General features: G+C 32.7%; 1 protein-coding gene across 1 annotated transcript; it reads left to right on the forward strand.

Annotated features, from left to right (window-relative positions):
- Window positions 1-5,644: 5,644 nt before the first annotated feature.
- On the forward strand, window positions 5,645-11,317 carry LOC146943058 (uncharacterized). Its single transcript, XM_085757138.1, has 12 exons — window positions 5,645-5,779; window positions 5,855-6,074; window positions 6,581-6,781; window positions 6,864-6,934; window positions 7,195-7,357; window positions 7,974-8,567; window positions 8,782-9,162; window positions 9,262-9,337; window positions 9,411-9,474; window positions 10,454-10,589; window positions 10,837-10,950; window positions 11,033-11,317. Exons 1-12 carry the CDS (start codon window positions 5,679-5,681, stop codon window positions 11,096-11,098), a joined length of 2,187 nt encoding a protein of 728 aa, XP_085613264.1. The 5' UTR covers window positions 5,645-5,678; the 3' UTR covers window positions 11,099-11,317.
- The last annotated feature ends 2,131 nt before the right edge of the window (window positions 11,318-13,448 follow it).

Consider the following 13,448-nt stretch of genomic DNA (forward strand, 5'->3'; position numbering starts at 1 on the left):
TTATGGATCCTTTCTGGCTACATGTGTTCCAATTACTGAAGTCGACAGTGCTAGTAATCATAGCAGTGTTTCAAACACCGACGTCGACTTTGGTAACAAAATTGGCAGTGATGAAGTGGATGCAAGTTACAAATCCTTTTTGGCTACGTATGATATGGTCATTGAAATCGACAATGTTAGTAGTCATTATGGGTGTTCAAATCCAATTTGATCTAAATTAAAACCGCAAACCGATCCAGAAACCCAAAAATCGCACAAAACTGAATATTATTGAATGTGTTTGGATGCGGTTTTGTAAAAACCACTCAGATCGGATTGGGTTTTGGATTGATTTATTTAAACTGAACCGCGTGTGTATTATTCCTAGGTTTATATGTTTTTTTTTAATTCTACTTATTAATTTAATTTATTCAATTTTTTTTACTATTTCATATGTTTGAAACACAAATGACGATTTTCATCCGTTAATATTAATTTTTAACATATTATATATTATATTTTGCATCAAACGTATTATTTACATTGTCCTTATAATATTTCAACAAAAAAATACAATTTGAAACCCGAATATCAAAAAACCGATAAAAAACACATTAAATTGGATCATTTCAAATCATATTTTTCAAACAAGTCATCCAAAATCAGAACGCGTAAAATTTCATCTTCAAAACAAATGAGTTATTGCCTTAAAACTTATCTAAATTGCACGGTGAATACCACTGGTACTGGTGGTTCAAACATTGACGTTGACTTTGGTAAGAAAAATGACATCTGATGTATTCACTTCTTTATAATGCATATGATCTATTGAAGTATTAATATTGTGTTTACTTTATGATATTTTTGTTAAAATGTTCAAATATAACTTGTTTTCTTTTTCCCTTGTGCAACAACTAATTCAATTTTAGAAGGTTCATATGCATAATATACGGCGTGGATGACTATATTTAAGTTTATTGAACTGTAATTAATGTTTATTGCATGTGTTGGTGTTGTATATATTACTTGTGATGTTAAACTGTTAATGTTGCACGCTTGATTTGCCCAAACATCGTGGTGTACGGGCTTCTAGGCATCGTCCTTGTTGGTTTTATCGAACAACATTTTTCAGACCAATGCTGCCATATTCATTTGTGTTGATACGACTGGGTATTGTTTATGTTTTAGAATGTCATTATTAGTCATGTTGTGGGTATGTTATGTTGACCAAATTTTTTTTATACATGCATTTGGATTAATATCTCGCTACTATGTATTTTCTTTATTTTTTTAATAGAAAAATAATTGGATTTATTTTCCTATGAAATATGTGAAAGCCAGGAAAAGCAAGCACAAAAAAACTCTTTGCCCAATAAAATGTTTTTAAAATACGTCTGAATCTTATATAAATTATAAAATTTTATGCATTGCAAAACTCAATTTACCTTTTGATATCTCTTTGACAACTCAACATCTTTTGGGGTAATTTTTGAAAAACAAGGGAATTTATAACACTTGACCTCTAAAATTTTGGTTAATAGCTCTACACACTACAACAACCGTCGCAAAAATCCTACTCGGACGAAGGAGTAGCACCCTATGGATATCGTGAGAAAACGTTATATTGTGTATGTGTGAGTGGGCGCGCGTGTGAAATTGTATGTATTAATTTTTTTTCCCGCAGTTTGCTATGTGTTCAATTTTCTATATTTATTTGAATATTTATGCATGTAGGGGTGTTCAAAACTGAACCAACCCAATAGAAAAACCGCAAACCAAACCAATCCAAATCGAAACCGCAAAAAACCGCACTTGGTTCGGATGAATTCGGATGACTTTTGCACTAAACCGCACGGTTCGATTCGGTTCGGTTTGCGGTTTGCATCTCAGCAACCGAACCAAACCAAACCAAACTGCAAGAATAATGAATATTACTTAAAAATGTACTAGCCCAATTACATAGCTCAAGAATAATCTCTTTTGATTCGATTTTTCCATTGTTGCACCATCAGGTTCGATTCTAATTCCTTTCCATCTCTTTCAATTCATTTCCCGTGATGAATTTGTTTTCTTTACTTCCCAATAATTTGTTTCATGCTTATGTTTCTTCTTAACTTTACCTATTTTGATATAAGTTTTACCTAATATTTTATCATATAAACAACAAAATAAAATGTCCTATGTTTATTTTGTAATAAGTTGGCAATATTATAGTTAATGTAATATTTTTTTATCTCACGATAAACCGCACAAACCGAACCAATCCAAACCGCATTGGTTTGGTTTGGATGACTTTTTAAAAATCAACCGAACCAAACCAAACCGCATGCTTTTTTATCTCGCAGTTTGGATGACTTTTATGCTCAAAACCGAACCAAACCGCACCGGGAACACCCCTATATGCATGTATAGACTTTATATTTGTGTATGTTTTGTAAACAATATATGCTTGTGATTGTGATAACTTTTATTTTAATTTGATTTTTTTAAAATAAAAATTAAAAGGTCAGAAATATATTTCTTAATGTTTTGATACAAAGAAGATTTATTTGAATTATCATCTAGTGAATAGGCAAAAAAAACCCCTGAAATTGTAACTTTTGTCAAAAACCTCCCTGATTTTTGCAAAACTTCAAAAACCCCCATGAAATTGTTAAACGTTAGTCAATTACCCCCCTCCGTCTGTTTTGGCTGTTACACCCTGTGACATGGCAGTTAACTGTACACGTGGCACCTCCATGTGGACTGAAAGTTATGCCACGTCATAGGGGGGTAATTGACTCTTTTTTTAATTTTTTATGTTGCTTTTTTTTTGGTTTAAAATCTATGTGATTATAAAAATAGGCAAATACCCCCCTTAACTTTAATACTTATGTGCAAATACCCCTCTCAACTTTAAAACTTATGTACCAATTATCCCCCTCAAATTTAACACTTACGTGCAAATACCCCCTTTAAATTTAAAAAGTATTTGCAAATTGAATTAAATATTATGTTCAAAGATTACTTCAAATGTTTAAAGACTAGTTTTAACAAAGATTTTTCAAATATGAGACTTTTTGGTATAAAATTTGTCACAAAACAATAATTCCAAACTGTGGTAGAGAACTTAAAGGTGTGAAAAATAAGGAACTCATGCCATGCCCTCCTGCTATTGAAATAGTGTTGATGAACAACCAACAAAGAAGATTCATTTCAAGAGATACAGTTTATACAATTAAAAACTTTTATACAAAATGAATTTAAAACTTTTGCAAACTGAGTTTGAAACTAAATCCCTTTACTGTATCATATATAGCATGAATTAAATCCATTTACACCAAATAAAACATAGAAAGAAAGCTATTATTCTTTTATTTTATACCAAACATCTATTTAGGCTTGGTAGATTATCATAACATTAATTAATTCATATGATATGATTACTGGCCAGCAGGAAAAGCTTCATCAGGGAAAGTCTGGTGATACCCGCAAGACTCTTGAAATGAATCTTCCCAGTTGGTTGTTCATCAACAGTATCTCAATAACAGGAGGGCATGGCATGAGTTCCTTAGCTTACATACCTTTAAGTTCTCTAGCAAAGTTTGGAATTATTGTTTTGTGACAAATCTTTGTTAAAACTAATCTTCAAATATTTGAAGTAATCTTTGCACATAAGATTTAATTCAATTTGCAAATAAGTTTTAAATTTGAAGGGGGTATTTGCATGTAATTGTTAAATTTGAGGGGGGATAATTGGCACATAAGTATTAAAGTTTAGGGGGGTATTTGCACATAAGTATTAAAGTTGAGGGGGGTATTTGTCTATTTTTATAATCACATAGATTTTAAAAAAAAGTAAAAAAAAATGAAAAAAAGAGTCAATTACCCCCCTATGACGTGGCATAACTTTCAGTCCACGTGTACAGTTAAATGCCATGTCACAGGGTGTAACAGCCAAAACAGACGGAGGGGGGTAATTGACTAACGTTTAACAATTTCAGGGGGGTTTTTGAAGTTTTGCAAAAATCAGGGGGGTTTTTGACAAAAGTTACAATTTCAGGGGGGTTTTTGCCTATTCACTCAATTATCATCCGATGGATAGACTTCCAGATTTGACGAGAACATTGAATTTCCCTCCGTGAAATCCAGACCACTAATTATTAAGAGAAATCTCCTCGATAAAGATCATAACCAACTAATCGTAAAGATTATCATAAATTAATTGGTATCTTAACTGAAATTTATCTCATTTCTTCTTGATAAACTAGCATCTAGAAATACTAACAAATGCCCCCAAAGTATTATTTAAAAATCTTAAATGATAAATTTGTATGAAATTTTTTGCATTCAATACATTGAAAATTGAATATTTGACTTTTTAAAGGATAATTCATTGATTTAAAATCCTTGAAGATTGCCCTGAAGATACTAGTAGTTAGGAAGATCCACTGACATTTATTCAAGGAAAATGATAAGGTGTGCCCCAAGGGCACATGATAAGAAATTTAAAATAGAAACAACTATCTCAAAAGTTGTTCATTCAACTTTTAAAATTCAAAATTTTGTTGTTTTCTATGAAAAGTTTCTAATTTAAATTTCCTTAACTTGTGGCCTAAGCACAAGATAACAAGAGAGGAATACATGATCCGACAATGTTGATCACAACCATTTACCTTCGAGCATCTCTTATGGTGGAATTCATTTTGGTTTTCACATAGCACCAATAAATAGCCTCACAATAATGCATCATATTTATCTAACTCATACATATTTTGCTCTAATGGTGAATAATTGTACAATTCTTAATCTTTCAAAAAAAAAATTGTACAATTCTTAAGTAATCTACATTTCTACTCAACGATGTCTCAAATTCAAGTATTACTTGATTAATTTCTACGGTATCTTGTTTAAAATACTTCAAAAATATTACAATACTCGTTTTGTCACATCAAATTTCTCAAACAAAGTGAAGAATTAAAATACAAGTTCATCAACTTACGAAATCTTCTATAACTTTTCCATTGGATATGCCATTATGCATTCAAGAATGAAAATAATTGCTACTATCAATTTAACATCTAAATTCTAAACTACAACTTTATCTTAATTTGTCTTTAAATTATATACAAATTCAATAATTAGTCTTTACAATATATACCTTTTCAATGACAAGTATTATTAGTTAGTTGTTAGATTAATAATTACTCATTTATCCGAGTTTAAACACAAAATCTTAAACTCCTTACTTCTTATTCCTTAATTCAAACTAGTTGAGGTACCATCCTCCAGCTGCAATTTTGTTGAAAACATTCCATGCCGGGTTAAAATTTGAACTCCGAATTCTTCTCTTTTCGACACTTGTAACGTACGAGTCTAACCATTAGACTATTTAAATAAAACAAAAACAAAAATAAAATCACTTAATTCAATCAATGCTATTAAGCAGTTAGAGAATAATAAATAAATTGACATACGTTTATATACATGTTGCATTGTATAAACTACTTTTTCTTAAGGAAACTTAAGAAACTATTCAAGACTCCTTCAGTCTCATTATATTATAACTGTCCAATTTGTGTCATGCGTTGTTCTTGAGAAAATATATTAACGACTTGTTTGTTACTACTACTCCTTGATAATAATTAACGAGTATTTAACCTTCTTTCACATTTCAACATCTTTTATCTCCTTTCTTCGGCATAGAACAGAACAATAGCATGGGTGCCCTAAACGAACCTCTGCAATATCCCGCGGCTCGCAGAGACGACTCTGTCATTGACGATTACCATGGCGTCAAAATCGCCGACCCTTATCGATGGTAACAACCACTAACTCAAATTCATTCAATCAATCATTCTTTTTCGTTCTTCAATTTTTCTTTTCTTTTTTGAAGGCTGGAAGATCCTGATGCTGAAGAAGTGAAAGGGTTTGTTGAGAAACAGGTTCAATTGACGAATTCGGTGATTCAGCAATGCGAAACAAGATCCAAACTTAACGAAACAATCACAAAGCTATTTGATCATCCTCGTTATGATGCTCCTTTTAGAAGAGCCGATAAGTACTTTTACTTCCATAACACTGGCCTTCAAGCACAGGACATTCTCTATGTCCAGGTTTGCTTTCACTTTTACATCATTTGTTTTTGTTGAATTGTTAATGCTATGCTTTGTTTTTTTAATTAGTCGGATTTAGGGTCTGTTTGGATTAACTTATTTACTGACATAAACACTAATGAGATTGTTTGGTTTGAGAGAACTTATGGAAACAACTTATGACATGTACATAAGTTGTTTTCAGCCAATTTATTTAACTTAAATTTTCAGAAGCTGTTCAGTATATGTTTTGAATTCATCTGATTCAGGGCCTTTTGGATAGACATATTGAGCCCATTTAGTGAAACTGTTTGAGAGAGCTTCTGGAACCGCTTATGAGTTATGACATTTCATATGTTGCTTCCGGCTTATTTTCATAAACTCTTTAGTATAGGTTATGAAAACAACTTATATGAAAATCGTTTGACATTATTTGATCATTTGTTATAGAAATAACTCATATGTAAGCACTTAATTAATTAAGTTGTTTATCCAAACAGGTTCTAAGTTATCTTTTCATTTTACAGGATAGTTTGGAGGGAGAACCACAGGTTTTGCTTGACCCAAATGCCTTGAGTGAAGATGGAACTGTATCATTGAACACATTTTCGGTGAGTGAAGATGCCAAGTACTTGGCTTATGCGCTTAGTTCCAGTGGTAGTGATTGGGCGACTATAAAAGTGTTGCGTATCGAGGACAAGAATGCTGAGCCCGATACTTTATCATGGGTGAGTATCGCCTCGTGCCTTTGCTAGAAATTAAAACAGGCATAAAAAGAGACCATTGATGATTTTTAATGTTTTGTTTCAGGTTAAATTTTCCTCCATTAGCTGGACACATGATAACAAAGGTTTCTTTTATAGCCGCTATCCAGCACCCAAGTAAGTGATGTCCTTTGCTCACATTCTTTCCGGAAAGTGCATGTTTTGCAATTGCATTTGACTTACAAATTTAACAAAGTATAAATATGGAGTGTGTGCTTTTCAATTTGATAGCTTTCATCAAAGATGATTTGAATTGGTATTATCTATATGGAGATCTTGTAGATAACTTATGTATGATTGTTCTTGGTACTGGTAGGATTATTTTTATGTTGTGTTGATATGATATATGAATTTATTATTCTGCTTTTATACTGTAGAGATGGAGAAGTGGTAGATGCTGGGACTGAAACGAACTCTAACCTTTATCATATGCTTTATTATCATTTTTTGGGCACGGATCAATCAGGAGATATTTTGTGCTGGAAAGATCATGAAAACCCTAAATATTCGTTTGGAGGAATTGTTACTGATGATGGGAAGGTGCTTTATTATTGTCGTTAATTTAGAATTATCTGATATTGTCTTTATTTTTTTATGTGCATATAAAATAAGAAAACATGCAACGGATGTCTCTGCGCTTTTAGTGATTTTACCAACGTCAATGTATTTGATGATTTGCTGTTTTATGCCCTGCCCCGTATTTGTTTTCTAGGAGGCATCTATTTAGATCTTCCTGATTGAACATTAGAATTTCTTGCTTAGTAATCTCCTATGGGATCAGTAGAGAAACTCTCTACTATATTGCTTTGCATAACTTCCATTTCAGCACTTTGGTTATTAAGTGACCGAGTTTTTTTTAGGCAAGTGACTTAGTATTATAGTACAACTTTGAAAAAATGTGTTTGGTCAATAGAATCTCCCTTTCTTGAAGTGTTGCCATAAAACCTGAATAGTTTTGAATTCTTATTCTTATGTAACAACATATCAAGGTAAGCAACTCATTGTTATGTAACTTTAGTACATCTAATTCCACGGAAGATATATTCATCACAGTATAATGTTAAATTCACGACCTTTGCAACTCACTGTTATGTAATTTTATGCATATGGTTTTAAATTTCCCATGAATCTGATTCTGTTTTTACTTGTGATGCAGTATCTCCTCCTCTATATTAGCGAAGGGTGTGATCCAGTTAACAAACTGTACTACTGTGACATGTCTGATCTTCACAGCATATTCATAAGTTTTCATAGTGCAAATTCTCCCCTCCCTTTTGTCAAACTTATTGATAATTTTGATGCAAAGTATGATTACATTGCAAATGATGACAGCGTGTTTACATTTTTAACTAATAAGGATGCTCCAAAATATAAACTAGTCCGAGTAGATTTGGAGAAACCAAACACATGGGCTGATGTTCTGCCAGAGTCTGACAAAGATGTACTTGAGTCCGCATGTGCTGTAAATGGTAACCAACTGATAGTAAGTTACTTGAGTGATGTGAAGCATCTTATACAAGTAAGAGACTTAAAATCAGGTTCCTTGTTGCATCAACTGCCAATTGACATTGGCACAGTTTATGATATTTCTGCACGGCGTGAAGATAATGTGGTTTTCATTAGCTTTACAAGCTTTCTGTCTCCCGGTATCGTCTATCAGTGCAACCTGGGAACAGGGACTCCTGATCTGAAGATATTACGTGAAATTGCAGTCCCTGGGTTTGATCGCTCCGAGTTTCAAGTCAATCAGGTACTTAAAAAATCTCCGATGCTGCATGTCCTCACTGTTAAATTGCCTGTTTTGAATTCCAGTATTTGGTATGAAAACAGGCAGCAAAGTTGTTACATTGTTAAATAGGCTGTTTTGAATTCCTTTAGTCTGCATGGGTACAGGCATGCTATTTCTTTGAGTCTGTATCATTGTTGCTTGACTTGGCCTTTTTTATGTGCTTTCCACATTTCAGGTTTTTGTCCCCAGTAAAGATGGTACCAAGATCCCAATGTTCATTGTTGCGAAAAAGGATATTGTTTTGGATGGTTCACACCCGTGTCTGTTATATGGATATGGTGGTTTTAACATCAGTATTACACCATCCTTCAGTGTTAGTCGCATTGTACTCACAAAACATTTAGGTTTTGTTTACTGCATTGCGAATATTCGTGGTGGTGGAGAATATGGGGAAGAATGGCATAAAGCAGGTTCCCTTGCTAAAAAACAGAATTGCTTTGATGACTTCATTTCTGCTGGTGAATACCTTGTGTCCACGGGTTATACCCAACCCAGAAAGTTATGCATCGAAGGTGGAAGCAATGGTGGACTTCTTGTTGGTGCTTGCATAAATCAGGTCTGGTTCATTTGCTTTGTTTTTCCATTTCTAGGCCACACTTCCCATTCAACAGCTCTCTATTTATGCTAGATTTTTTCCTTTCCTTTATCTGTACAGAGACCTGAGCTCTTTGGCTGTGCATTGGCTCATGTTGGCGTTATGGACATGCTACGGTTCCACAAATTTACCATAGGTTTGTTTAGATTCATTATGTCCAGTAGTTTGTTTAAAGAAATGTCACTTGCTGATTCTTAATTGTTACTCAGGTCATGCTTGGACCTCAGATTATGGTTGTGCAGACAAAGAGGAAGAGTTTCATTGGCTAATCAAGTGAGTTTTATCCTGGCCTGAAATATTAAGGATAAATTTCAATATGTTAGGAAAGAAGTTCTATACTTAAGTACCTTATTTTCTTTAATATATATCAGCGGAAAATTATTAGTAAGTGCTGTTAGTGGAAGCGGGATAATGGCAGGGTCCGGTTTGAACAATTCCCATATGTGGATGGACGAAAAGGTTGCTTTTCACTAGTACTTAATTGACAGACATGTGACTAGAGTTCTCATAATATAGATGCATAACAGAGAAATAGGAATTACTTATATAGTACATACCAGTAAGTGAAAATCATATCTCACATCTTAAATATCTGTGAGACAATCCCTTTGTTGGACCTTTGATTAATATCCCTTAATTGGACTATTGTTAATCACCACCATTGGTCCATGATATCATGTCCATTTTGATTTTGTTTTCTTTTCCTGGAGTTCATAAGCTACACATGCATGTTCTGGTCTGATAATCAAGTTATGATATTTACAGAAGAGATAGTGTCATTGTTGGACCAAAGTTATTTTCTTACGCCACAGTCGCATGACAATTATCATTTATCAATCAATATAATGGAGGACAATAATGAACTCTATAAATATCAAAATGATGGCGATGAATATCCTGTCTTTCATGCTTTACCTGAAGCTGAATCTCGATGTTACACGTTTCGTTACAGTTCAATAATTATTTCTTAAGGGGAATGGTTGGTTGGTGTAAACTCACATATTCTAGCAGCATAGACTGCATGGTATTCATAATTATTTCCTGGCATAAGTTGAGGATTCTCATTACCATTTTATCCTCGTATTTTGAGGTTCATCTGGAAAAAAAGTAAATAATATATATGCTTTCCTGTTGTTTCTCAACCATGTTTTGAAAGACAGATTGCTTTATGAACTCCTGTGGTTTTTATTGTTTGGATATGTTTTGGTAGGTATGTTTTGAAATATGATTCTATTATTATTTACTGCTTTAGGTACTCACCATTGCATAATGTCCGGCGACCATGGGAACAGCATCCTGACAAGTCAATTCAATACCCATCAACTATGTTGTTGACGGCAGATCATGATGATCGAGTTGTGCCACTACACTCATTGAAGCTATTGGCGGTTAGTGGGCTATACAAGCATATAAAATTTTTCATTGAAAAAACAACTTATATTGTTGAATTATGTTGCAAGTAACAGAATAAGTGGTTATAAACTAAAGAAATTAACAAATAGTTGTCACAGGGGGGGATAGGTCGTCATTCTCGTGTGACCACTGTGGGAGGAAAAACTCATTCCAGTCGTCGCAATTTACCACCCTTTTCCTTTTCTTCTCTCTATCTCTCTAACACAGTTCCAATTGTTGCAGACCATGCAGTATGTGCTATGTAGTAGCTTGGAGAAAAGTCCCCAAACAAACCCTATAATTTGTCGCATTGACTGCAAAGCTGGACATGGAGCGGGTCGTCCAACAAAGAAAATGGTAAGAATTATGGTTTCAGGCTGTTTTTCCTTTTTCTACCTTTTATATATCATGTCTGAAGTTGATTATATATGTTTGTCAGATCGATGAAACTGCTGATCGGTACAGTTTTATGGCAAAAATGTTAGAAGCACATTGGATTGAATAGAGCCCACTCGATCACAGTATATATAAGAATGGAATAAAATTTCTTTCAGGCAATGCCGGCAAACCAATTCATTTCTCTGTTGAATATGATTAAGTTACCATGCTACCATACCCAAATGAATCGTCAATCATTTATTTTGAATTATTTTCAATATAAATATTTGAAAGTTGTTATAAAAACATTGGTACTTCAGAAATTGATGCGGTAAAATTTCAATTACTTGCCTGTAAGCATTCCGGAATATTTAAAGGGTCATGCTAACTTGTGTCCTTATTGTTAACTTGTTAACTTTTAAGAAGTTGAATGCGATATGACTTTTGATACGTATATTTCTAGGGCAAATGTTAACTTTTAGGGCAAATGTTAACTTGTGTCTTAAGAGCAAAAGTTATGGCACAAGTTAAACAACCCAAAAAGAGCAACTTTGTATTAGAAAACGTAATATGTTAACTTTTAAGAAGTTGAATGCGATACGACTTTTGAAACGTATATTTCTATAATGAATTCCTTAAAATGTGCCCTCGAGTTGCCCTAAATATGGAAGGATTGTACGATAAGTAATCTTTTCTCATGCTTTCATTGGATGCTAACTGTGTCGAATGTCTAAACTGTTTTGTTATTTTGAATGCAATGGTTGGAACCTGGAACCAACAATTTCTAAAGAAAACATTTATTTTCTAAAAACAGAGAATGTGAATGACAACAGGAAGCACATCAACCTTCAAAAAAAAAAAAAAGAAAAGGAAGCACATGAAGGAAACAAATACATGTATTCCAACCCAAGGTTGCTAAAATAAAGTCTGATTGTTGTTTCTACTATATATAAGAACAAAATTGTGCTTTAGAGAGTGGTAGTTGACAACCATACAATTTAGAGAGTGGTAGTTGACAACCATACGTAACCATTTTAGAGAGTGGTAATTGACAACCATACGTAAATACATAGTTGACAACCATACGTAAATACATATTTTTTTGGTGGTGGCCGGGGTTTGAACTCCGGATCTTGCATATTTTATGCATTGTCCATACCAACTGAGCTAAGCTCACGTGGACATACGTAAATACTTATAATAATGCGTATATGAATGTCATGTTTTTTACAACTTTTTTCTGAAAAAGAATCATTTTTTAAAATAATCACCTTTGAAGCAAATAAATAGTTCTTTACAAATGAGAATATGACAAAAAAATATCTATCTGCTTCGCATGAAAATTTGTTTAGTAGCATCTCTTCAAAATAATTATCCAAAAATATATAATTTTTGAAAACGATTTTTATTACAGGAAACAAACACAATATTTGCCCCTAAAAAAACACAAGATAACTTATTTTTCTCTCTTTTTTTTTTGAGAGAATAACTTATTTTTCTCTTAAAAGTCTCTAACACAATATTTGCCCCTTAAAAAAACACAAGATAACTTATTTTTCTCTTTTTTTTTTTTTTGAAGAACTTACTTATTTTTCTCTTAAAAGTCTCTAAATAACTAAATGTCAATTTATTTATTTATATAGTTATTCGGCAGCAAACGGGTCCCAAACATGTCTAATAATTTGTAGCTGCGAAACAATGTAGTTATTGTAGATTCCTCAAAAAAAAAATGTAGTTATTGAAGATCCTTATCTCCATTGTAGGTTAGTGGATTCTGATTGTTGGTAGAGCTCAAAAAACTTCTGTTTTAACTTCAAGCAATCGGATCTTCATCCTACGATTTAAAGCGGAAAATGTTAATAGCCGAGAACAATTTTTTTGTTTATTCCGTTGATTTGAATTCTTTATTTTATGACTAACTACTTTAAGCTTAACATCAACAAAAGAGTATAATTCTTGTCAAAATTTTCTCACCCCTTTAAAAAATTTCTATAAAATACTTGCCTGAGAAAAAAATACTAATTAAAACAGAAGCTTAAAATTCTTGTCAAAATTATATACTTCAATTACTACCTTTCAAAATCATACACCAAAGTTAGAAAGTAACAATTACTTTTTAAGTAACAATTAATACCTTTCAGGGGTTAGAAAGTAACAATTACTCCAAAGTTTTCTACTTCAAACCCCAATTTCATCATATAAAATACTATACCATTTATCAAATTTTCATTATATTTCCCGGTGAAATTAAAATTGATTTTAAACAAAAATAAAAAAAAAATCTTGATTTAAAAATTAAGACTTAAAGGAAGTTAGATAAAAGAAATAGACAACCGGACCTTTTTTTTTCTTTCAATATTACCTAGCAACAAAATTTACATACCAAGTGTTGAGAAGTGAAAATTGCAGCTCTAAACTCGTGTCTCAACATATCAAGTGTTTTCAATTGGAGTTGTATTTACAAGACGACAACCAAA

Source organism: Medicago sativa, chromosome 3 (assembly GCF_051527215.1).
Source record: "Medicago sativa cultivar Bolivia chromosome 3, Bolivia_mono, whole genome shotgun sequence".
Classification (NCBI taxonomy): Eukaryota; Viridiplantae; Streptophyta; class Magnoliopsida; order Fabales; family Fabaceae; genus Medicago; species Medicago sativa.

Bases quoted from the DNA above. Each gene is read 5' to 3' on its own strand.
- LOC146943058 (XM_085757138.1), top strand. From the start codon at position 5,679: ATGGGTGCCCTAAACGAACCTCTGCAATATCCCGCGGCTCGCAGAGAC. The intron at 5,780-5,854 runs GTAACAACCACT...TCTTTTTTGAAG, and splicing joins ATCGCCGACCCTTATCGATG to GCTGGAAGATCCTGATGCTG. The intron at 9,475-10,453 runs GTGAGTTTTATC...TTACTGCTTTAG, and splicing joins GAGTTTCATTGGCTAATCAA to GTACTCACCATTGCATAATG.